The 26,785-nt window shown below is 37.0% G+C and overlaps 1 protein-coding gene across 4 annotated transcripts in view; it reads right to left on the minus strand.

Moving 5' to 3' along the window:
• bsk (mitogen-activated protein kinase dJNK) overlaps nt 1–26,785 on the minus strand; it is a 493,348-nt gene that overhangs the window by 36,729 nt on the left and 429,834 nt on the right. For 3 of the 4 annotated variants that reach the window (XM_067108797.1, XM_067108798.1, XM_067108800.1), the window contains one exon: nt 338–1,739. In XM_067108797.1, the coding sequence (XP_066964898.1) occupies nt 338–492 (155 nt within the window). In that variant the 5' untranslated portion in view covers nt 493–1,739. Of the gene's footprint in view, nt 1–337; nt 1,740–19,041; nt 19,082–26,785 lie in introns of all 4 variants that reach the window. The other variant, XM_067108799.1, reaches the window with a different exon arrangement.

Consider the following 26,785-nt stretch of genomic DNA (forward strand, 5'->3'; position numbering starts at 1 on the left):
CAAGATATTTCAATCTCCTTGGTGATTCTCAGAGGCTACTTAAATCCCCCCGCATGCATTTATTCTAGGCTGTTAAACCTCTGCTTGTATGTGATTAATCTAAATAGATCTCGTAGATGGTTCTTTGCTGAAATGACACTCCCATACAGTCAGTAAGAAATACGAGAAGTATTAACCTAAAAGGCTTAGAACGAAAGTTGTTATATCACTTAAAAAAACACTGGATAAGAAAAAACGTTAAGTGAATGTAAGCATAGAAGGATGAGCATTATATTTGACTGGAAAACAAATATATCGCATAGACAGTGTAACTCTAATTAAGGAATAAAACACTCACCAGACAATGCCCTGAGCTCCAGAGCCTATTGGTTTGAGATTAGTATACCGCCTTAGGATGGTGAAGCGCGTGTCGCCCACCTCCACCGTGTAGAAAAGGCTGGAGTTGCTGGGCGCGGCCATCTTGGGACTTGGCCGGGGGCTCAGGAGCGGCATAGGTCCGCCGTCCGGAAGGCTGCTCCCAGCCTCTCCAACCTTACTCACTCGGCCCACTTTGACCTCCACCACGATGGTCTTCGAGGAAACACTTCCCGAACACACAAGTCTCCTCACTCACTCGTCCTTTCGCGCTCACGCCCACCACCAACGACCACCTCTCGCTTCGCCTATACTTCAGTGACTTCTCGTTGCCTTCTGCTTCTGGGATGGCTGCTGTCTCCCTTCAGCTACCAATATCACACGAACCGATAGCTGGTCAAATCGGCTAAAAAAGGGCCTTGTCTTATTTAAAAGTTCCCCCTAGGGGGAAGCTACAAAGAGAGAGAGAGAGAGAGTGAGAGAGCCGGTCAGGGGACTCGTACAATTGACACAGTGCCTTAAAACGCGTTCTTTTTCTTTCCTCTATCTTCAGCGTCTGTGTACAGTATATGTATATAAAGCCTCAGCCTAAAAGAGTAACACGATCCTTGACAAGATGTGGTCGTGGTGGTGATGAAGGTGGGCCTGGGGGAAGGGGGAGCCCTCCACGCTAAGACTTCAACTTTAAAAAAAGCCTCCGGGCATCAACAACAACAACAACAACCCTTTTCTCAAAAGGAGAAAGAGGGCGGAGGGGAAAGGAGGAGCTTCGAAGGTAATAAGCAACACCAAGGGACCATTAATAATTCCCTCTATGTCTCTTATCTGCCTCTTGTGACAGCGAGACGACGTATATGTAGGAGAACCACCTCAAAAAGCATAAGTAAATGAGTGAAAGTGAAAAGCGACAGATATCAAAATGCCAAGTTGATCTTCGTGTTATCCAGAGGAAGGCAGTAAGAGGGAAGAGAGAGCGCAGAATGAAACTTCTAGGAAGAGTTAGACAGATAGGAGAGTGCGTGCGTGTTCGTTTCCTCGACTACTTCGGGAACCTGCGGCTTCCTCTTTCCAAGTGGTCGCTTCAACGATCAACGCAGAAGAAATGTTGCAGTAGCTGGGTCCCACCACTATAAATTAACATGGAGGATGAACGTCCCATAACAACTACAAGTCCCACTCGAATCCGAAGTCGAAGTTTTCGCACCAGCACACAAAGCCGACAAACGAATTCATGGGTTGACCCCACCAACAACAAAGAATGGAACACTTGGCTAAACCAAGCCTCTGGTCATCACGGTCTCCATCATCATCATCATCATGATCATCCCTGTTTCCACAGTGATCCTTCCTTGCTTCGGCGTCTCTTCTTACCACCTGGCGATCACCTGCAAAGAAGGAGATGAAACATAAGTTTATATGTTACTTGTCATGCAAAATTAATCTCATGTGATCTCAGAATAAGTTATTTACGTTAAGTGTTCGAAAGTTATTTTTTTACGTTAAACATGATACAAAATCAATCCATGTAAGATAAACATTGAAAATGTACTATTTACTGGTTTTCACATGATTCTGAAATGCAAATTCACAAAGCAAAAATAAACCAGAAGGAAATCATCCCACAAGATAGAACTAAAATTATACAGCCTTATATTTTTTTAGGAACTTCCGGATACTTAATGACATTTCAATCACAAAACAGAAAAAATGTGGCAATGAAAGAAAACACAAAGAACCTAAAATATAATGAAAAGATACACTCAAGTGTACCTGTAAATTGTTAAACTGCAGATTACTACCGAATCCCTCTAGTTCTCTAACTACCAGTTTCCGTGCAACATGGGCCCTTTGGCAATGAACGTAAAAACATAAACAAAAGACGGTAAATATTATAAACATTAAAAAACAAAAAAGGCGATAAATATTCCGACCGGCGACTGGATGGAAACAGGCCGTGGCAGCAGTTTGCAGTTCTACCCAAACACCCATACACACGCCAATTTAACTAACTTTAGCCATTTGAACACAAATAAAACGCAGCACAGTTTAGCAGGAACAATGGCTTTAAGGGTTGAAATCCCAATAATCATATTACTTGCGAAATGAGTCAAGACCTTTAAAAGTAACTGGGTGACCATCCTCATTCCAGATCGCCATAACAAATGCCTGGTACTGTATTTTTCTTTTAATCGCTCATTAACTAATATACTGAATCTCAACTGGTACTTGAACTTTAGCATTAAAAAACTCACAAAGTATGGACATTCCTGCACACTTAAAAATTCTCTCCGACCACCATCGGGTGTGTTAAAAAGAGAAAAATTATTATATTCTCTTTCCAAAATACCATTCGTTATCCTCACACTACATGAATACAAGAGAAACTATGTTTGACAATTCCTTGCTAAAATATTAGACTGATAAACTCATATTTTTCCGACACATCTGTCAGGAAAGAGTCAGTGTAAAACAATAGTACCGTAACTGTGTTTTAAAATAAATAATTGTTTTCTACATAGCATACTGAAAAAGTCAAAAGGAATATCAACGTTTTCTGACATTCATTTCGTTTCTTTCAATATGCATTTGTCACCAGTCTGTTACGTTAACTGTTCCTTTTTCTTTCTCTTTTCCTTTCTGTTCTGTAACCGAACGCTCTTCGCATGTTTATTCTCCTGCTGCATCTTTCCTCTTGTTTTTGCTTTACTGTACCAAAGGATCATATCAAGGACTATTTATATTTCCACTACATATAAAACTGCATGAACGCCACTACAAAAACTGGGATAATGGCAACTGAAAAAAAATATTGATTTTGCAGAAATTTCTATGAAAAGTAAAAAAAAAGAATTTATGCAAACGAGATTATTCTATAAAGGAATTATTTAGATATATACAAATTAATAAAAACGACCAAACTTCACCATGCCACAGAATATTCCGATTTTCTCAAAATTTCAAACCTTAAGGCAATCCAACAGAATTTGGCCTTAGTCATCTGAGGCGCTTTCACGTTTCAAACTTTCGGAATCTTTTCAGATCAATTAGAGATTCCTTTCAGCTGAGAACAGATGCCAACGTCGTTGATTAGGACAAAAAGAGTCATTTTTCGTTGCACATAATCTGCCATTTTGGAGGAGAAGTAATGATATATGACATTGAAATTGATAAATTGACATATGACACTGAAATTGATAAGTCAAACAGCCGATTTTTGATGGGTTTCGCTATTTCTTTTTTCTTTTTCTACCTACTGATATTGAAAACATGTGTCATCACCATTTGGGTCAATAATCACGGGACCGTCGCGTCGGGTACCTCCATGCCAAATTTCATGAAGATCTAGTGAAATAATAATACTAATAATGAAGCAAAGATTAAATTTCCCTATACTGATGAAGTTAAATGCGTAAAACTTGAGCGATAATAAAGATCCTTCGTGAGCAATTAAACCTTTTGATAACTGATTTCTAAATATAACATTTAATCAAGTTTATATAAATATTAAAAGTTTAAATTTAAAATTCTACAGCGACATATGGGTAATTTTCTTAATATTTTTACAATGCAGAACGCTTACTCCTAAATACCTCCATTTCTCAAAATAATCAACGACTGCACATGAAGAAAACTTATAAACATTAATACAAATAACGAAAACTTCAGTAAGAAGTAAGTGATGGGACGAATGCCTACTGTTTTTACTTTCAAACAACACCATACTTCCTTTAAGACTCGCTTCTGAAAGCCACAACAACGATGGTACATCAGAAACAGAGGGCTCTTGTGCATAGGTTAACCTTATGCTAACATTAAATATCGAGAGTGGGCAAAAATTCTTCGAAAATCTTAAAAACTTTTTTCATTTTCTAATTATATGCATTTGCGTGCTTCTCAAAAATAAATTAATTTGCTAAGGCATGTGATTAAACACTAACATCCTAAAATTCTCTCTCTCTCTCTCTCTCTCTCTCTCTCTCTCTCTCTCTCTCTCTCTCTCTCTCTCTCTCTCTCTCTCAGAAGCAGAATACAGAAACCTGATTGCATTCAATATTTTCTAAGACACCGAGAACGATCAAAAACTATTCCTATTACTTTCTCGGTGCTGGAATACGAAGAGCCAAGAGTTGCCTCAATTTGTCTCCTTTGACAGAACATTGGAAAACAATGCCTGCAATTCATATAACTTCGGTCAAGGGTTTCTCTGCTAGCTCTCCTATATGTAACAGAGAGAGAGAGAGAGAGAGAGAGAGAGAGAGAGAGAGAGAGAGAGAGAGAGAGAGAGAGAGAGAGAGAGAGAGAGAGAGAGAGTTACATTATTTTGAAAATTCTAATACTTCTACAAATAAACTTTCAAAACAGCAAGTGGGAATTGTGCTATTTCACAGGTCCTGAAAAAAAAAAACCTAGTGAAAAGATGTGTAGGCAAATAATAACTTTTGAACTCGCCTAAACATACAGTACATCAAGAGGGCTTTCACTATGATGAAAGCTGCTGGGATCAGCAGTAGCAAAAGCGCACTGAAACGACATTCACACATTTCATTGGATGGACACTGCGAATGCACTCGAAGACGAAGGCTAACCGGGTAGGGTAACGAAGGAACTAAAAAGGAACATATTTCATAAATTGCAGTCTTCTACGTACACTAAAAGCATGAGAGGCACTGGATGAGCCTAACAAGTGTATCAAAATTTGAGTGCAGACGGAAAACTGAGATTTCCAGATGATCGGAAACTGTTATCAAACTCATAAAGAGGGTTGTAACGAATTACGATTGCATAAAAAATAGCCGAAGCAACGAAAACGAATGTTGAAGGAACGAAAGGTATAGTGAAGTGGGCATTCCCGCCAATGGGAAAAAGTAGAAATGATGGAAGAAACGTAACAGGTATCGGACGACTGCTGACTGCGGCAACGAAAAATAAAATAAATTAGAAGTTTAATCTCGAAAAAGCAACCGCAAAAGAAAACCAGGATTAATACAGTATTCTATTAATCCTGAAGAAAACTACGGCTCATGGACTGAACTGCCGGTAAAGTGTTTCAGTAAATATTTAAAGATGATAAATCCTGGTCGGGAATATTAGTCTGTATGGATAGCAGAGCTGGACATTAAAGAAGGGTGAAATCAAGAGATTAGACCAAGTGCAAACAAGGGATGGAAGGGAAATGGAGAAAGTAACAAATTATAAAACCCGAGACTATGTTTCCCGTGGAACTGCGAGGAGAATTGGTTGAAACAGATGCGACGAGGAACAATCTCTCTCTCTCTTTCTCTCTCAGGGAGGAATCGCATCCAAGCCGAAATCTACATTTTATGTAAATGTGAAATAATTTTTTGCTGTCACCGGATAAAAAATGTTCTGGCAAGACAACTACTGTGTTATCTGTGTTGCTATCATATAACCTAAATGTAGCACTCTCCTTCCAAGCACAAACCTTTTATTCAAATGAGAAGACTTCCTTGCCAACCTACCAGTTCTTCCCCCTTATATAATGTCTATCTGAGGATAAAAAAAAAGTAATATAGTAAAGAAACAACTCTAACATCACCTGATAAACAGGACAATAGGCGTTCTATGATAAAATGTCTATCGGACAATAAAACAATGCTTGCAAGGTACCAACAACAATAAAAAGCAATGATGAAACCCTAGAATTAAGTCCTGGAATAGCTCCCGAAAGAAGAGTAACCTGTACGCGACAACTTCAAAGAAAAGCAGCTGCAAAATTAAAAAAATTAAAAAACTAAAAATTTCAGAAGAAATACACTTGGCCTTTCTCCTCAGCCTCGTCCCTTTCGTTACTTCTTCCCTTGTCACCCCTTTCCTTCCTCCATTCTAACTCGTATGCTTGTCACCGCCTCTCATTATCCCGATAAGAGGAGAGAAATATTTCCTGAGAGGAGTAGGTCCTCCTCCCTCTGAGGATAATGCTTCGAAAAAAAAAAACAATGGAGAGAGAGAGAGAGAGAGAGAGAGAGAGAGAGAGAGAGAGAGAGAGAGAGAGAGAGAGAGAGAGAGAGAGAGGAAAATAAATTCTGGAAAAATGTTTTGGCCATAGAAAAATCAAAACAAGGAACCAAATTTACTTTGAAAACATATCTCCCATACCCATATTCCAAGTAAGCTTAAAAAAAAAAAAAAAAAAAAAAACTCTCCCATGCAATATCACCATACGACATTCTGTCCCCAGGTTCATTTTACAAGGGAGTTCAAAGACAGCGGAGAGCAGACTCGACAGGACAATATTCTTAACACACCTTCAGTTTATGTCATACGCAGGCTACCATGCAAGAGACAGCAGGCCTCTGGAATGAAAATCTACACACTCGACAATTATTATTTCATAGAAATGCGTCCTAATCCAACCTCTGGTTTTTCATCTGAAAATGGTATAAGGCATACCAATTATGTGTAAAAGTGTCTATCTATGGTTGCCTGATATTTCCAACACTAGGAAGGTTTTGGTTGTATATAAGGAAGTTGGAATTAAATATAAAAATTCAAAATCTCACCGCCAATAAATCAACAGAGAAACTGAAAGACTAAAAACAAGAAAACACACAAGAACTTCGAATAGTACTTTGTTTATTAATAGGAAATATGGAATCTATGGAGCAGTATATTCATTAAAAAACATAAAAACCCAAACAAATTTACCCTCAATATATTTAATTATGCATACAATTAATATTGTAAATTCTAAAGTAAGAGATTACATAATTCTATGGGAACTAAAAATCAAATTCTAATATAACAAGTAAAAAGCATTTAAAATTTTATTTTTATAAATCGTCATTAGTAAGTGTGATAAAAAAATTACAAGGCTTTCACCTGAAAACTGTTATATTTTGAGAGGTAAAATCCTCTTATTCTAAAAATCCTCAAACTTCTCTCAGAATTTGCGAAGGCATCCATATTTTAAGTTACTCTGTTTCAGATGTACAATACAAAACTAGCTATCAAAACCTTAAGCCTGCTCCTACAATTAACAACATAAAAGCAAGATCACAATTATGGAAAACAAAATATCACAAACAAACCTTACTGTACGGGTTTCCATCGTCTGAACCTTTAAAAAAGGTAAAAAATCCATGAAATACTTTATCTATGCACACTATATGTGTACTACTACCGAAAACCGTGAGCAGTGAATGGTAAAATACAATCCACAAGAAATTATCGCTGGAAGCTTTCAAGTATCAAAGGACATGCGATCTGAAATCACGATGTGCTAAATGTGTACCTCCCCAAAGAAATAATAAAAAATCATAGTGTCAGAAACCCAACTGTCTGATTAATGGATTCACTTGAGTATAAAAGCTGATACCAACGGTTTCTTTTTTTATTCTTTACAAGACAAACTATACGGGGGTAGGCTTTCTATCATATGATTTCCGATGGTAACTGGAATAACATTCACAGTACTTCGTGTGGAAAAACTTTTTGCTGATATATGACTTATACAACGAAGCTTTCTCGTCATCCATATAAAGACCAGGTCCCGAACTTTCTCGGACTTGGTAGACGAGAAAGGAAGATCATTTATATAGATGAAGAACGAAGCCTAAACAACGATGTTTTGTGGTACGCCACCCGACATTTCGTTGGGCCGGGAATCACCATTAACAGAAACTAACTGCTTGCGATTTGTTACAGGGGCTTTATTAACCCTATGGCCGTAGCTCTTATTCCATTACGTTCCCCTCTGTGTAACAGCTCACTGCGTGGGACAGCAACAAATGCTTAACCAAGGGTCTAAAAATATGGCACCAACGATTTTAGTTGATGCGGTTGCGTCGCTCTACATTCCATTAACATTGTTATTAATCCATTTTTTTTTACTAAAGTTACATTGCTCAATTAAAATGTTTTTACCTTGAAGACACGAGTGACTTACGGTCCAACTGTTACTTAACAGACCTTGTAAAAAATTATATGACTTGATTTATGAAATAAAGGCTGCCAGGCCAGACGTTGGGGCACTTCCAGCCATTCAGAGCTTGAGACAGTGACAGGAGGGAATGGGAATGGTTGGACAGCAAGACTGAAGAGAAGAATCCGAAGTGGGGGGAAGAATCGGAAATGGGGGTAAAGTTAAATACTGAAAAGTGGAAGCAACTAGCTGAAGGGACGCTGCAATAACCCTTTGATAAGGTCTACAATGCACTATGTGAGGTTCACTGACAACCCTAATCCCTTACGGGGCTTATAAAAAAAAAATAGAAAACTAAGTGGTTGTGAAGTTATCACCTAACTTAGAAAAAAGGGAAAGACTGCGTTTCCTTTTATCATTGAGAAGACAACAGTATTAATGAGCTAAATGACATATTTTACGTAATTATTCGTTCACTAGTTGATTTCTATGACGCGGACTCTTCTTACTATACGACAACCTGAAAGTGTTGTAGCTTGAGTGGGGATGACGCCGACAGAAACTGCCCTCTGCACTGGGAAGGCATCAATGAGACTAACACCATACATGGAAATGTGGTTGAAAGTTCAAGCATTTCAAAAGGGTTGGCCAAGCTCATATTATTTCATTCACTGATACCACTCTTGAGACGAACCAATACGATACAATTCTATTATAAAAAGGTTGTTTGTTAATACAAAATTAATTTAAACTCCACACTAAACCAGACAGCAGTTTTTAATAAAAAGAAAAAAACTATTCACAGGAGTTGAAATGTTCGACCATATATTGGTATTCATCATCAACATCATTTCATCCACAAAAAGCACTTTTCCATACTTCATCATAAAAAAGCTCATTTAATTGACTGGAGTATAGTAACATTTCAAGAAAAAGCCTCCATTTATACTGAGATTGTCGGCACTACCACAATCTTTTCCCTGTCTAGTCCATCTTTTGAACGATCTCTCAGATGGGAAGCACAAATTATGCCCTCCTCACCCCCAAAATCCCAGGCAGCCTGGCAGACTTTCCTAGCAATTTGTAGTGTTTTCGAGGAACAACTCGAATTTTTCTGCAGCCCTGTCAGGGTCCTCCTCTTCCACAATTTTCATACTTCCTCTATGTTCCCTGGATTTGCTCTTTATTGTTTTATGTTATTATACCCTGGCTTCACTGGCTACCTCTGCATTTCCATCACCTTAACATATACAAAATTAACTTTCAAGTCAAATTAGGATATTCACTGGTAAAATATTCATATCTTAAGCCACGGTTTTACTTTCGTTGATGGTTTGAGTTCTGGTCATTAGCTCTCCTCTACATGTTCTGATCATAACTGCAAAATCTAGGTGAACATTTTGTAGCATCGCCCCCAAAAAGATGTTAAATTACATTTGGAAATCCCAAAATTATGGATGGGCACCGTGTGCTACCCATCCAGGATTTCATTGCTGAAAGAATGAATAAAAAAAAAAATGCATGAGCTCTTCTTGGTCTCAACTACTTCGTTGCGTCCAGCTCGTCTTCAATTTGAATTTACTCGTTTTTCCTGGAAGTTCTTTTTTATACTGCTGGTCGCCGTAAAAGCATCAAGGTCACAGTATCACTGTAATTTTATGCATGCAGCCTTCATCGGTAATCAAGAACCTACCAGGCCTAAGTCGTACTGACTGTTGTCTCTCAAGTCAACAACCAGGCGTACTGACTGTTGTCTTTCAAGTCAACAACCAATTTCAATAATTTTTTTTTTCTAAAAACAATGACTAATTACCTCTGTGCTCACTACCCATGCAGTGTGGATATGAGAGCACGAAGATGTAGAATTCATAATTTTGTTTCCCTCTCAGCCTAGATCTAAGACATTCACACCATGATAACACCAATGCTAGATGACCATTCCAGTACGTGCTTAACCACAGTTTACTCCGAAAGTCAGATTTCATATTCTTTTTGAAAGCCGGGAATATGACAGCATGTTTTAGGTAAAACGCGCCCTGCCGCCATTCCTCAGTCAGCTCCTTTCTCATTATGTCTGCGGCATAAAGGAATTTCGGAATATGTTTCCCTTCTTCCTTTTATATCATCATTCCCTCTCCTTCCTCCCCGATGCTTTTATCACGGGAGTGAGGGATAATAATGTCAGCAAAGGTGTGTCGTCGCCTGGGAAAAACATCGCACCAAACCCATTAATTTCGTTACTTAATATTGCCACTCACTTAATAGAGGCATGCCAAGAGCGAGGAGACGTAAATTGAAAGTAAGGTTCTATTACCTTTAAAGCAAAAAGCGAGTGAAGCTTAGAATTATGTTTAATGCAAAAGTCAACGTCACGGACAACATAATACAGTTTCCTACTGTAAAAAAAAAAAAAAACAGAGGAAAAAGATAAGCTCTCAAAAGGAAGATAAACACATCTTGAAAGGCAAGAGGTGATAAAATTTTGTAAAAATCTAAGCTGCAAAAATAACAGCTCAACATAACAGTCAATAAAGAGAGTGTCAGGTCACCTAGCGGTGAACATGTCACATTCACACTTATTGAAAGGGGAAACAAGGAAACAGGCACCACGAAAATTTGAGTAATATTCCAATAGAAGAGACGGAAAAGGCTAATAAAAAGGTTTAGTGAATCCAATGAAGAAATAAACTTATAAAATCGAAATATAATAAAATCTAAAATTTCGGAAATTTAGCTGGTTAAAATATATGATTTCTCCGAAAAACCGCTTCAAGAAAGACGAACGCCCGAAATGTTCAACGAAGCTAGTTACTGAGTCAATCTCTCCATTAAATCATAATCGATACGCAGAGTGAGAAAGTTCCAAGAGGAACTGAGTTAATACCCCTCTGTTAAACTGATATTAACACACAAGCGCATAAATACGCGATGGAGCACAGAGAATCACAGGAAACTAACATTTAAGGAAGGGACTGCGAAAAAAATCTTTACCTACCGATCTGGCTACTGGTAAAACAGGGTGAATATACAGAGCCAATAAAAATCTCTGCACAGAAAAATGTTACAATTATAAAAATACAAAAACAAATATAAAATCACACTACCGATATTCTACGTTGTCTGCAAATTGCTAGACTGCGAGGGACCCCAAAGTATGGAAAATCTCTTTGGAAGCTGTCATAAGCAGAAGGTATGAGAGACAGCAGGAGGGCAACAGATTCTGTATTCACGTTATCTCTTCGAAACATTTATGCTCTCTCTCTCTCTCTCTCTCTCTCTCTCTCTCTCTCTCTCTCTCTCTCTCTCTCTCTCTCTCTCTCTCTCAATATATATACAAAATAAATATAAGCAGCATAAACACAAAAATTCCATGTATGGCTGTGTACACTTGGCACAAAGTTAAACCAATGTTGACATATAGTAAGTAGCCTAATCTAAGAGAGAGAGAGAGAGAGAGAGAGAGAGAGAGAGAGAGAGAGAGAGAGAGAGAGAGAGAGAGAGAGAGAGAGAGAGCATAAATGTTGAAAGTTGAAAGACAATTCCCTATGCTATTCAGTTATTAAAGAAGGCGAAACACACAAGCAGCTATCTTGGTAGTTACTTCGAGTGCACATGCCCCTGTAATCTCAAGATTTTTCGTCAGCAGAAGATTATAGATACACTAAATCGATACCGTACAAGAAATAGTACACAAATTTGTACAGTATTCCAAAAAAATAATAGCTTACGCACCAAAAACAAAATTTTTAGCATAAAATTTAATTTAAACATTATTCCCGCTCCATTCTTGAATCAAATACAATCTTGGTTGTGACTACAAATTTAGAAAGCTTATATGTCAAATAATAAAACTTCATAAAGTAATATTAAAAAGTGCCATACTGTAATCTTAAACTTTAATGATGACCTTGAAAATTAGAAATATTTCCAGAAAGGAATGCATTCAAACGTTATTACATGATGTGTTATACACCTGCCATATGTTAACCGACAAAAGTACTCTCCTTATCTTGTCGTTGTTAAAAATGAGTAAAAATGATCTGCACGACATTCTAACTTTCAGAATGAGACTTCAGTTAATCGTAATAAAAAACACTTCCCGACTGCGTCAACATTTGCTACTTTTCAGTAATTACTATTAAATAAGTTCATCCTACTTGAGTAAACAGCAGCAACATCAGGAAGTGCGACCATTAGCAGGTCGTGCCCATCTCGGGAGTAGATAGGAAATTTTCCCCCCAGTGCCATAATTTTGACCACTTATTGCTTTATAAAGAAAATAATAATATTTACAAACAGTAACTATGAGGATTTCTTATTATGCTCATGACACGGCGGCAGCAAAAGTCCTATGCTAATCTCGAATGCAATGGCAACAGAACAAGTATTATAAAACTGAAACGAATTAGAACCTCATTAAAGACGATACGAGATGTATCTCCATTAGTTATCATTAGAAGCTAAGCTACTGACAGCGGATGTTTTACAATTTTTAAACGGCCCTATTACAAGTAAAAAGAAAACAATACATCAGCGTTTGGAAACAGCCGATCGTGTAATCCAGTTGTTGACTTGCTCTTGGTTTCTGTTAAGTTTCTGGCCATAAAAGCAATAATAAGGAGAGAGAGAGAGAGAGAGAGAGAGAGAGAGAGAGAGAGAGAGAGAGAGAGAGAGAGAGAGAGAGAACTGGTTTCATGAATTTTCAAAAGCCTAGCCACCTAAAATCTCTGCAAACCTTGAATCCATAAGGGCAATGAATGAAACAGCCCTTCTTTCCATGTCTGAGCTGAAACAGATTCATCTCATTCTTTTGTAGTAAAGAGTGTTACGAGAACACCCCAGCATGTCTGAGGTCGAATCCCAACACTGGAGAGAGACCTTGTTTGTTTAGTTCCCTTTCGAGTTCGAGGATTGCACATGGAAGCGAAACCAAAATCTGCGAGGAAATCGAGAGGTGTGAGGGTTGCGAGGTGGTGTCTGAATTCGACAGACACAAAAACATGTATGAGCTATAAGGACGGTGAATCACGGCAACCTCGCACTTAATGGCACACTGGGTTCGAATACCATCACTAAAGGAAGAGTTTACTTTTTTTCTTATGCACATTTAAAGTTTGCAAGGGTAAGAGCATACAAGAATGAGCAAGAAAACTGAGAAGTTAGAGGTTACTGTGGCTATTAAAAACTCTGACACGAAATGTAAAGAACGTTATGATTCTCCCGAAATGAAGAACACTAAGACAGCTACGTAAATCTGGCATGAACTGACTGACGGAGGCACAGAAGATCCTAAACCTGGGCTTCATTTCTACTTTACGAAGAAGCCTCATGCTAATGCAAAGAGGATCTAATCCGATGTACTCATCTGCCACATTCAAAGCCTCCTAGAGGTCAAGGTCAACCTTACCTCCACTGTTATTGATTATCTGATCGGTGAAATAAGTATACAATGCAATACATTTTCAATATGACCCCAAATAAACCCATTCAAGAAGCAGCCTAGGAACTACACGACAGCGGACATACTCTTTATGGAAGATAATAAATCTGCTGCATATGCTATCTTGAAGAGAGAGAGAGAAAATACAAGATGAATATGGAATGGATGATTTCTTAAATGACACTTCACAGTTTCAGAGACTTATAGCAGAGACAGAAAACGAAAACGCAGGCTGTATAGTAACCAAAACAAACAACCTGCAGCACGATGTAAAATTTCCAAAGGTGCTTGGCGATTATTGTCGATTTCATTTCATCTGTCAACTCACCAATAGGTTTTAGGCAGATGGGGCACAGGTAGCTCTCGATTGGCTGAAATCAATGTTTCCGATATCTTAGGCTTACTGTGATAAAGATGGAAAATGTTTCCTCAGTAATACACCTGAATCCCTATTTATACAAACAACCCTCACATCTTTAGATCATAAACAAGCCGATTTATGTCGATAATATAACAATACAGGTACACGAATCACGACCTTGTAACAAACAGTCTGCTCAGGTCAAACGGAAACGATAAACGGACTATTAGCAATTATCTTTTATCTCATTGTAGATATATAAAAAGACAACTGGCTATGCAAGCGCAAATAAGAAATATTTTAACAATTTCTAGCATGTACAGTAAATTACATGACTAGGTTAAAATTCGAAATAATCAAGAAATATAGTTGTTTACGAGGCTGTCTGGGGCCATGGGGAGGTGACTGGAACAACTGCTGCATTGGCTGGAAGGCGGAAATTTCAGTTAAAATATGGCATGATAGCAATGGTATTTTGGTTTTCTTTCCAGCAAAATAATTAAATTATTATAATTATTTGTTAAGCAAACAAGTAATTATAACAGCTCAGCTTGGGCACTTTCGGGACTATTTAGTTCAATAACTTATCCCGCAAAAGTTTACAATCCCATTCAGTTTCTGTCCTTAGTGTTGACATACGTACGGCATAAAAGGCTAGCCTAGGCATACAATTTTTTTCATTGTTGGGCACTGGAACGATAATTAGATAGAATGAAAAAATAAAGGTTACAAAAAAAAAAAAAAAAAAGTATTTCTGGCTGAAATGGAATGTATGTGTACTTCAAAGAAGGCAAGTAAAATAAAATACCTTGCGAATCAGCAGCTTAGGCCTTCATTGGTCCATGCTTCATGTCTTTGCGGTAAACAATATTAAAGGCTATTTTTCAGTTTACGGACGTAGATATTACTTTGGTATCATAGTCAAGTTGTTTTTATATACATGCAGTGAAACTGTACATAAAACAAAGTTTGAATGGAAAGAAAATTTTGTAATTTGAAGTTCCTGAGCATAAGTCTATGAGAGGTCTGGGCTATACTAATGAGATTAATCAATTACTGAAAGCTTATCGTTCGTATGTGTTTGATCTGAGTAGCTTGTTTCAAGGTCTTTCGTGTGTTTGTGCTGCTATATTATGAATACAAATTGACGATTTTATGATTTATATCAGAAGGGGCGAGGTTTCTTTGGTAAAACAAACCTTCAAATACGTTATTGGAGATACAGTTTTATATTTATCACAATAAGCCGACGCCATCGGGAACGTTGTCAGCCAATTACGAGCTACCCATGCGCATGTGCCACATCTTCACCCGTGAATGGACAGATGAAGTGAAACCGATAAAAAAGGGGGTGGGGACCTGTCAAGACCCGCAAACCTGGCAAATCACTCAGCCCGATCACTTCCCAGATTCAGGATGGTTATGGTTCTCACTAGCGGATCCAGAAAATTTCAAGGGGGCACCAAATTTCATATTATACATACATACATACACACACACACACACACACACACACACACACACACACACACATATATATATACATATATATATATATATATATATATATATATATATATATATATATATTTAGCATATCATTCAGTATTTAAGTAGAAATTATGAAACGGGCAGCAATCGCTTGGTCTATCAGGAAATACCGAATCCATAATTATTATCATTAAGATTATTGTTATTATTATTGTGTTTCTCAAAATTTTATTATTTCTATAATAGTTTTTTCCATTTTTATATCTCTCTATTATTATTATTATTATTATTATTATTATTATTATTTAAATCTTCATTACTTTTCAAGGGGGAACGTGTCTAGGCCCCCCCCGATTCGCTAGTGACAGTCCTGACGACATATTGACACCCTGAACTTCAGTAGACTGTTCTTTTAAGTGTTAAAAGCACAGAATCTGATAGGGGCAGCATCCGTTGATGAGGATATCCTATTTATCAACATCCTATGAATGAATGGCTGAAACAGGTGTCGATATAAAATAAATCAATACTGCGGCATAGTAGCAAACTTTGCTTTTTCTGCCAAAACTTCAGACTTAGAGATAAGTAGTACAAGAAATCGGAAAAGTGTTGCCTAAAATACTAGCTACCAAATACCAAATATGCATTGGTATTTAATGAGAAAACGAATCAACTTTGCATTTTAAGAACAAAAAGCAAAAACAAATAGAATCACAGTCTCGTCCTTTAGGTCAGCATATTTTCAAGGCCAAGGAGAACAGGAACATGGAAAAAGCAAGGAAAGGGATTTGGGTATTACGAAGCCTCGCAAGTGGTACACACTACCTTCAGCCACTGCTCCGGGTTCCCAGTGTTATCAAAACCATATCGCAATTCTCTTCTAAAATGCTTTTCATTTCCTAATACTCACCCTAAAAAGCCTTTCATTTATTTACGCGAAATCTCATGATAAATGTACCTACTTCCTACTTCAAAAGATAGCGTAAAAATCAAGAAATATTGTGCACTGAACGATTTACCACCACAGTGAGGATCTAGAAAGCCTAACAATAAAAAGAGTCCATGTGACTACAAGTAAACAGCAATTTTAACATAAAGCTATAAAAACACGACAAATTTTAAACTGCTAAATACTGAATGTACCGCGAAATGTTGTTCTACAGCTTTTGTCGGCCTACACACTATTTCCAAAATCCCACGTTTCCAGAGATTTAGTCAAGAGGGTGAGTCTATTAGGAGCAACGAGGGTTAATAACATTCTGTCCCGACGCTCATAACCAAAGTGGCATCAATCTAAGAGATAAAAGATGAGGTCCTAAGCGAGAGATTTCCCGGTAATGGAAACTAAAGGAACTAGGTCTTTCTTTCCCGGTATTACCTCGATATAAGTTATTATTGTCACTGTCTCATTCATCGACGCAAGCAATCTTGAACTGAAATGGAGATTTATTATGCAATCCTTTTATGCCTGTCATTTCTTGGCTTACACAATGATGACCGAACATTTCGGGATGAAATTTCACAGTAACCCGCAAGTGACTTAGACGCACACATAGGTAACCCAAGATGAGAGACAAGCATTAAGCAACATTCCACTTGCCCCATTCTAAAGTTTTGCACTACGCATGCTCATATTTGATATATAAATACATCACCATCATCACCTTATAAGCCGCGTGACACAGAGGGCCTCAAGAAAATCCCGTTACTCATGTCTTTCCAGCCTCTCTTCTCACAGTTCTTATCCAAGTCGATCTGGGTCCTCCAACTTTTCTTCTGGTGACCATTACTCTCCTTGGGACTGTGCAAAGAACATTTCCATGTCATCTCCACCTCCCTTCAACAATATCTTCTCTACATGAGGGACTTCTGTAATTTCCCTTATAGTGCCATTTCTTACTCTATCCTGCCATCTTACAGCCTTATTCCCCAATGACTATCTTGTAAATACAGATTCAGTGTGTATAACCTTGCTGTCGTATGCAATATCAAACTGTTTTCCAAATGTTATTCAGCTTGCCCCTTGTCTGATTGACCTTTTCATTCTTTCGCTACATTCCAGCACAGAATATTTACTTGCACTGGATACAGTGAATTTTACTTGTGCAGTCGAGCATATATATATATATATATATATATATATATATATATATATATATATATATATATATATATATATATATATATATATACACACACACACATACATATATATATACACATACATACACACACACACACACACACACACACACACACACATATATATATATATAAAATTTGTACACAGGAAAAGCAGTTTTTCCCAGTGTCTTCACTAGTATGTCATCCCAAGTAGTTGAGGCAGGCGCTTTCTTTTCCAGCAAGGAATAAGAAAATGATTTCTCCGGAACGCGTTCAAAACCCGTCACGTGTTTTGTCTGTTTACCGAAGAGCTATGCTAACCATAAAACACAATGTAATCAGATTCATTAATTGCATTATTTACTTGCAGGGCGAAGGAAGAAGTGGGGTACTGCCCAAGTGAAAACCTAAAATAATGCATTAAGGTTTTTCAAGGATGAAACGCGTATGCGAAAAAGTACTTATCTTTTACATCTAAGTAGCAGTCATCATAATAAGTACAAGTTTGATATCACGCATGCAGGTAAAAATTAAAACAGGGTATCTTTGCAAAGTGACCGACTAATAATACGACTACCAGGAGAGAGAGAGAGAGAGAGAGAGAGAGAGAGAGAGAGAGAGAGAGAGAGAGAGAGAGAGAGAGAGAGAGAGAAACATTATCACAGGTTAATAGCGTATAGTGAGATACATTAGCGAGCAGAATAATCTCCACTTCTGTCAGCTCTACTGAGTAAGATAATCAAATTCCGCTGTAAAACCCGCCATCAATAAATCGTCTAGAGAAAGTCTTACAAATCCAATATACATTGATGAGCCTAAAACTCTTGGTGATAACGACAATCGTCTCAGTAGCACGAGTGGGAACCCAGATTGAATTCCAGGTCGAGGACGGAGTAAAGCGGGTAAATTTTATTGACACTCCCTGGCTTCTATTGATTTAAGCAGTACGAGTACCAGGTAACCAAGCGACATGGGGCTACCAACATCATCTCAGAGAACCAGCTGAACTTTGAAGCATCGTACCCTTTGGAGGTTTAGATCACAAGGTACTGTTACTACGTCCAGACGGCGAGTTCTCGAAGTCATCCACCTCACGACGGACGAGTCAGACCACACTTGCCTTCGTGTAATATTTTGGTTACCCTTTCATTATTTGATTTCGATTGTTAATGCAATAAAAAACGGTTTCGATTCAAACTCTCACGTTCTTTTATCAAATTAGTGATCAAGGTCAAAGGCTAAGCATACTTAATCTTATGCCAGTGAGTTTGGACATTATGTCTGCGTTTGGGAGTGCGGTCTTGTATTTGTATATCGTTTTATTATACGTATTACGACAGCAAAAACTGGGGATGTTTAATATCTAAAGCAAAATTACGCAACACTTACCAAGCACCAGTTAGTCCATAAGAGAATGTCTGCCACTCACCTGAAAAGATAAGAAAAACAAGTTAAAAACGCAGAATCTTAAATACAATAAAGCCAAGATAAACAACGACTAATTTCAATACAAATAAAACAATACAACGCAAACGATCAACATGCAACGATTGTCAAAAATGGTTTATCACCTAGATTTATGATGTATACACACAAACTATAAAAGGTGGGGTAAAAAACCGTCTTACTTAAATTTCCTTTCGCACATAACAGCAAATTCTTGCCCTCTCTCTCTCTCTCTCTCTCTCTCTCTCTCTCTCTCTCTCTCTCTCTCTCTCTCTCTCTCACACACACACATATATATTTATATATATATATATATATATATATATATATATATATATATATATATATATATATATATATATATATATATATATATATATATATATAATACATGTAAATATATGTATATATATACACACATATACAAACATATTCAACACTGACGATTATCCTAAGATGGATACTTCCAGAGAGAACATGACACTGGTCATTACCACATTCTTAATCTGACTGTCAGATCATGGATGAACACCCTGGTGTAGAAAAATCCCAAAATATTAGATGCTTAAAATATATATACACACTGACATTTGCCTTTATTCTGAGAGCATTTTGGCACTTCCTAGACATTGTGGGCCTTCCCTTCCTATACTATTCCACGTAAGTCGCCAAGTACTTTCCAGGTCTTTTGCTCTCCTCCTCCCTTCTAACATTTTCAAAAGAAACATTTTCCATCCAACCGCCTATCATCTCAGATATTTTGCCGTGACTGAATAATCTCAAATCATTCTGGTATCTCCGCACCTAAGCTAACCAATTCACCAATTCTACATATCTCCATATTCTCATCCTTTATTTCACGCTCTTATATATATATAATATATATATATATATATATATATATATATATATATATATATATATATATATATATATATATATATATATATGCTGTATACGCTTAAAATCAGAAAGGTACACGTGATTTATCAGCAGAAGCCACAGGAACTGTTTAAAAATAATTTGTCTCGAAAATTGATTAAATACACGAAAGTACTTGGCACAAAGCCGTTCTTCTTAAACATATCCAGTGGCATCAGCTGATATACATATATATATATATATATATATATATATATATATATATATATATATATATATATATATATATATATATATATATATATATATATATTATACACATCATATATATAATATATATGTATATATATAAAATATGTATATATTATATATATATAAGATATGTATGTGTGTATGATGTGTATTGTTTCACCTCAGTAAAGTGAGCATTTCTTCTTCGAGGTCCTCCTCTTTTTTTTTTTTTTACAGAAAATGAACACTTACGTCAAGTGCTTTATCTCTCTTCTTCCCTCTGTATATTAATATCTCTCTCTCTCTCTCTCTCTCTCTCTCTCTCTCTCTCTCTCTCTCTCTCTCTCTCTCTCTCTCTCTCTCTCTCTCTCCATACCAACAACAGTCGACAAACACCTGGGTACACAATTCATTTCTCAGGTCGGCAAGGGCACGCTGGATTTTAGGGAACGCGCCCATTAATTTCTCCTCGTACGGCTGGAGAATCGAACATGGGTCGTCAAGTTGTGAGCTAGACGCACCACCACCAAGTTGAGAGAGAGAGAGAGATTAACTCGACTTCAGCATTAATCAGGTGGAGGAGGGTCTGATGACAGAGCTCCCCTAAGTTCACTCAAGAGCCCTTTTGAGAAATGGAATGAACTTAAGAGGGGAAATCCCACGTATTACCTTCATGACGTCAATGATGACAAATTAACAGATTACATGGGATGGATGGAATCACGAATAACAAAAATAATAATTCCATAAAAGTAAAAATATGCAAAGCGGCTGGTTTTCACATACAAGCAATGGAAAGATATAATCATAATAAAGGTGTAAATATAAGAAACGATTCTATTTTACATAATGCGGTACTAATAACAATGATAGTAAACTAAACTATATGCTTCTAGCCGACAATACGCATGGCGTAAGATCCAAGCGTGTGAAATTCATTAAAATACAAAAAATTACACCACTGAATAAAACGCCTACAAAAGAAAAACGAAATGAATAAAGGAAAATTAAACTGCTCAATAAATTGAGAAAAAGGATATTATTCAAGTTCTATCTCCAGGGAATCGAGAAAATTCAATATAAAAAGATAATGAGAGAGAGAGAGAGAGAGAGAGAGAGAGAGAGAGAGAGAGAGAGAGACAAGAACGCGAAACATGATAATGAGAATATAATGGAGAGGGAGGAAGGCAAGATTTCATAAAACAAACGTCAGCTAAAATTAATCACCTTACTTCTGGGATGTTCATCTATCTACTCATTTCTCTCTATTGTCTATACATACCTAATGACTATATCAACTTCTCATTGATACTCTTAAAAATATTCATTCGACAAGAGAGAGAGAGAGAGAGAGAGAGAGAGAGAGAGAGAGAGAGAGAGAGAGAGAGAGAGAGAGAGCTGTTATGAAACATCTCCATAAAAACTAACAAATAAAAAATATAAAAGATCTGATAATAATTGATGACAGTCACTGGCTAAGTAATTACCGAGCATCCTGACCGTTAGTGTGAAAAAAAAAAAAAAAAAAATTAGGAACAAACGGCACGGTAAAATATGAAATCATTACAAGACAGCAGAAGTTTGCATCCAAACCCTTGTGTTCCGAGAAGGGACCTGATAGCGTTAAGCTTCCTGGCAAAATTTCACGGGCTTCAGTACAGTAGTTACCAATTTCCGATGCAAAATGGGAAATTGTGTAGATTCCAAACACACTGTCGTTCCGTGACAGCATAATCATGTTCCAAAACGAATGATTGATGTAATATTATTAACCAGTGGCCCGTTCAATCTAAAATTAACGTTCTGTAGGAAATCGGTTTTTTTTTTCCTATCCGGACAAAATATGAATTTTAAAGCACTGATTTTTTCCTCAGATGATACCATGGCCGTGGGTGAAAGTTTCAAATTGAATATGTTTAACGGCCATTGTTTGAGGTCTCCCGATATGTTACCTTTATTTGAATTTATTTTTACCTGTATTTAAACTTATTGCAAACTGCAAACAAATGGACCGCAAATCTATATCGAGCAGGAATAAGGCATCTCTGACTAGACAATTTTGGTTGTTCCAGGATAAAATGCCCATCACAATTCACTTAAGTTATTCGCTGGTATATACAGATTGATTCTAATACTGAGTAACAACGGATGCGGTTAATAACGTACCTCTTCATAAACTTTCGGACACCTGACTTGTTAAGACTATCAGCTGAGTAAAAAAAAAAAAAAAAAAAAACTCTGACATACTAAATTCTAAAGTTAACGCAATGCAACAACAACATGGGGCCCTGGTTTCTTGAGCCGCAAATTCACGCTCTATGTACAACGTTAAGATATATGGGTCCTGGCCGCGCTGCCACCTCTCAAAATCCGAAGTTCCTGATTTCTCAGTTACAGCACAGAAATAACGGTATAGCATATGGATCACGATTTCAAAGCGTCGCACAGACGGCGCTTTGGCGTTGTGATATGTGAGACTCAGGCATCGTACTGAAACGATAATGTACAACTCAAGGTCTTAAATTCTAGTTTGCTGTCTGCAAGCGAAGGCAATAAAATGTAGAAACTGGTGCCCTGCAATAAGTGTCTTGGCAGTGGAATTAAGTTTTTGTGGAATGGCAGTTATTAGGTTAGTGTCCCATGACAAACAGAAAAGCAACTCCAAATCATACATTCTCTCTCGCTCGCTCTTTCTTTCTTTCATAAAGAAGAATTTAGCCACTTGACGAATAAATAATAAAACGAAATGACAAACAAATCATTTATAATTACAAGAAATACAATATAGGGACAAGAAATTAAGCAACAAAAGAAACATGGAAGGGAGAGAGAGAGAGAGAGAGAGAGAGAGAGAGAGGAAAAGTCTGCAATGCGACCCTCTCGCGATCTCCACCCACAGACCATACCGAAGTAGCAACCTTCCTCCAAAGTTGCTATGAAGCGGTGTCAGCGCACTACGAGCTAGATTTACTCCGCATCAAAGGACGAAATAAACCTTAAGGTAACGGCACATTTCCAAGTAAATCAAGATAGAAAGAGACTCGGTATATGCCAAAGCAAACAAACTGTAGGTAATGACTGCAAACGCCATTTGAAAAATATTGAAGGGAGGAGTTTTAAACGTGTATTAGCAACTAATTCCGTTTGCACGCACGCACCTTTCATTTTCGTTAATTTGTAACAGTGAGAACCTCTTCCCCAAGCCTCAGTTGCTTTGTCGAAACACAAAGCAAAATCCATGCATTGTTGCCTCTTCTCTTTAACATCAAAGCAAATTTCTGAAACCAATCGGAGAGTATGAAAACACTTCCACTGCACACCTTTCTAAATTAATAGAACATATGTAAGCGTAATTCCAATGCCCCACTGTTATGCTTTCCATTTAATTGTCCATTTCTCTGAAATCGCAAGTACCTCTTAATCTCACGCAATGTTCAATTACCTACAATCGTTCACATCAGAATATGGATTGAGAGAAAACTCTCTTCCTGGGTACCTGAGAGAGAGAGAGAGAGAGAGAGAGAGAGAGAGAGAGAGAGAGAGAGAGAGAGAGAGAGAGAGAGAGAATCAGTGTTCCACTCATCATTAAAGGTCCTAAAATGATCTTAAATTAAACTATCTCTGAATACCTCGATATCTGACAGGACTTCAAACCTGAATTCAAACACGCACATCAGTATCTTCCCACTAAACGTAGTAGGAAAAAACTCTCACCTACACCAACCACTCTAACCATGGACACTTTTGTCAACGGTTTCGTCCTCTAGATATACAGCACAATTGGCAAACTTCCTATTCTCAAACACTTTATTATCAAGGAGAATAACACGGAAATTTCATCCTAGCACCACTGCCTTGTATAACTTTGCTCAATAACGAGACATGAGTGAAAAAATGCCAAATTAAAAATATAGATGCAAAAAAATTTGATGTGAGGAGTCGCATTCCGCTAATCAAGACTGGCCTCATGAAATATGAAATCCTTCCATATTTGCTGTCTGACTGTCAATCCTAGATTTGTACAGTTTGACGAGTGATTCTACCTACTGTATGGCTGCAACTTATGATGCCCGTTCTTTGATACCTTCTTCGAAGGTATCTTACAGATTTTCAGGAAGGTGGTCTGTCCTTACCTTTCGAGATCAGACATGCAACTTACATTTTTCTTATATTATTATAAACGATGGAGAAATAACACAGCAGTACACTTATATATATATATTTTTGATATATATCATCAGGGTATAATATATATATATATGAGGTGTATAAAAATACACAAAAAGCTATGTACTGCTATTTCATTACTGCCTGCTATATCCTGATATATAATCTCAGTGTTACTTGTGATCGTACAACATTATATACATACATACAGCAGTATATATATATATATATTTTGATACACATCATGGACCTCATTCAAACTGGATGGTATTTAATGAGTTTTTATTCAAAAAAGTTACCATCCAGTTTGAATGAGGTCCATTTAGTACTTCTACTAATGCACAGAACTGCATGTGGTTAATATATATATATACATATCTATATATATATTACTTATATATATATATATTATATATATATATACATATTATATATATATATATATATACACAGATATATATATATATATATATATATATATATATATATAATTATATATATATATATATATATATATATATATATATATATATATATATATATATATATATATATATATATATATATATATATATATATATATATATATATATATATATATATATCCATCTATTATATATATAATGATACCACCTTTGAGGAACATCATTTAATTTAAAAATCTTGAAAAAAAAAAAAAAAAAAAAATCAAAATCATCGCCAGAAACCCCTGATTTTTCCTCTCCTTCAATTGTTGCGCCCTGTATCAACGAAAATGAAAAAACCCACTTTCAGTTCGAAGGGTCCAGACCTGAACGATGGATTTTGATTCAACATGATTAACGATCGCCGGCCATTACATATCGATTACTTAGCTTCTCAGACCATATTGTTGAATGGCAGATAGAAGTCTTAATCGTGCAGAAGCTGTGGAGGGTTCATTTAAAGCCAACCGTTGATTACTGCTCTCGTAACATTGACCGTGTTGACAGGTTTCTTCGTCGCTTTGTCAAGCATGACGGAGGTCTCTCATCACTACGCGACATGACTCACGGTCGTGATATTCTCAAGAGCGTCTACTGAAGACAAGAAAAGCTTAATGCATGCATACAGTACATACACGAGCGCACACACAAACACATACTTGGTACTGAGGCAAGGAAATGGGTTGATTTTGATTTCAAGTCGAAATCACTTCTTATCTCTCTTGATGGCTGAGTGTAACAGGTCATTCTCGTCTGTGACCCAACACTAAACGACGTATACAAGAATCGCGGTAAGGGTTTGTGTAATTTATCATATCTAATTCCCTTTGGGTATGATCATTCCCAAAGTACAGCGAATTCCGAATCAATGTGCTATTTGTCGGTTAACATGTGAAAGTACAAAAAAGACAAAACAAATAACACATTTTCACAAAAAAGCACACATACATGTATATATATGTGTGCATGATAAAATAAAGCAATTTTAATTGATAATTACTGTTAACCAGTTTTTCAGTAATCTAAGAGGCCGCCTGTCATGGATAATGAATAATACCAGCGCACAGGCAACGTTAAAGAGTATAAACTTGATCAGATATCCAGCATCTGTTATTTGTTTGTTTTTTTTTCCGTCCTTCGACATCGTAATCTCTGAGAGTGCCATTCGCAAAAAGTTAGCTTCCATTTCCAAATTACTGCAACTCATAACCATCGACACATCTCAAACTACCACATAAAACCATTTTAAAAAAATCAGAAGTATAAGTTCATAGGGTACTGTACGACTACACAATTCAAGAAAACGTCTGAAGTCGGGAAGTTACACTACAACTGCGCCCTTTTCCATTTAGGAGAAGAAACTATTAAAACTGACGACACTCTCCTAAGAATCAATAAACTGATGACTATTTCTCATTGTTAGGGCTGTCGCGACTGACAACTCAATGACCATATAACAATACCTTAAGAGAGGAGAAAACAAAACACTCTTAAAGGGACATTAGAGATCCGGCTTTATAAAGACGGAAAGTTATAAGGATCAGAAAAAACACAGAAGCAGGAGGACAGGTGCACAAGCTAGAAGTAGAGGCAAAGGGAAGAGGGGGAAAAGACCCAGGAGACGGAACAGAAACAACAGAGAAGCATGTGGAATCAAGTTGCAAACTGAATCATTGACCTTGTCAACAACATTCATAAATTTTGTCCCATTTGGTCAACAACATTCATAAATTTTGTCCCATTTACATAAGGGTAATTTCAAAGAGGAAAGAATGACAAGGATTTGTACTGGAAAACACGGGTAGGTTTGATGCTCATTTAGCGACTTGAACGAGGCAATCTCACGCATGGACTTAAGGCGATCTGATCCCTCAAGCTGTCGTCGAAGAGGAAAGAGACTGGCATTCCCTATCCAGAGAGAACGGGAACTGCATGGAATAAAC

Source organism: Macrobrachium rosenbergii, chromosome 9, assembly GCF_040412425.1.
Source record: "Macrobrachium rosenbergii isolate ZJJX-2024 chromosome 9, ASM4041242v1, whole genome shotgun sequence".
Taxonomy (NCBI): Eukaryota; Metazoa; Arthropoda; class Malacostraca; order Decapoda; family Palaemonidae; genus Macrobrachium; species Macrobrachium rosenbergii.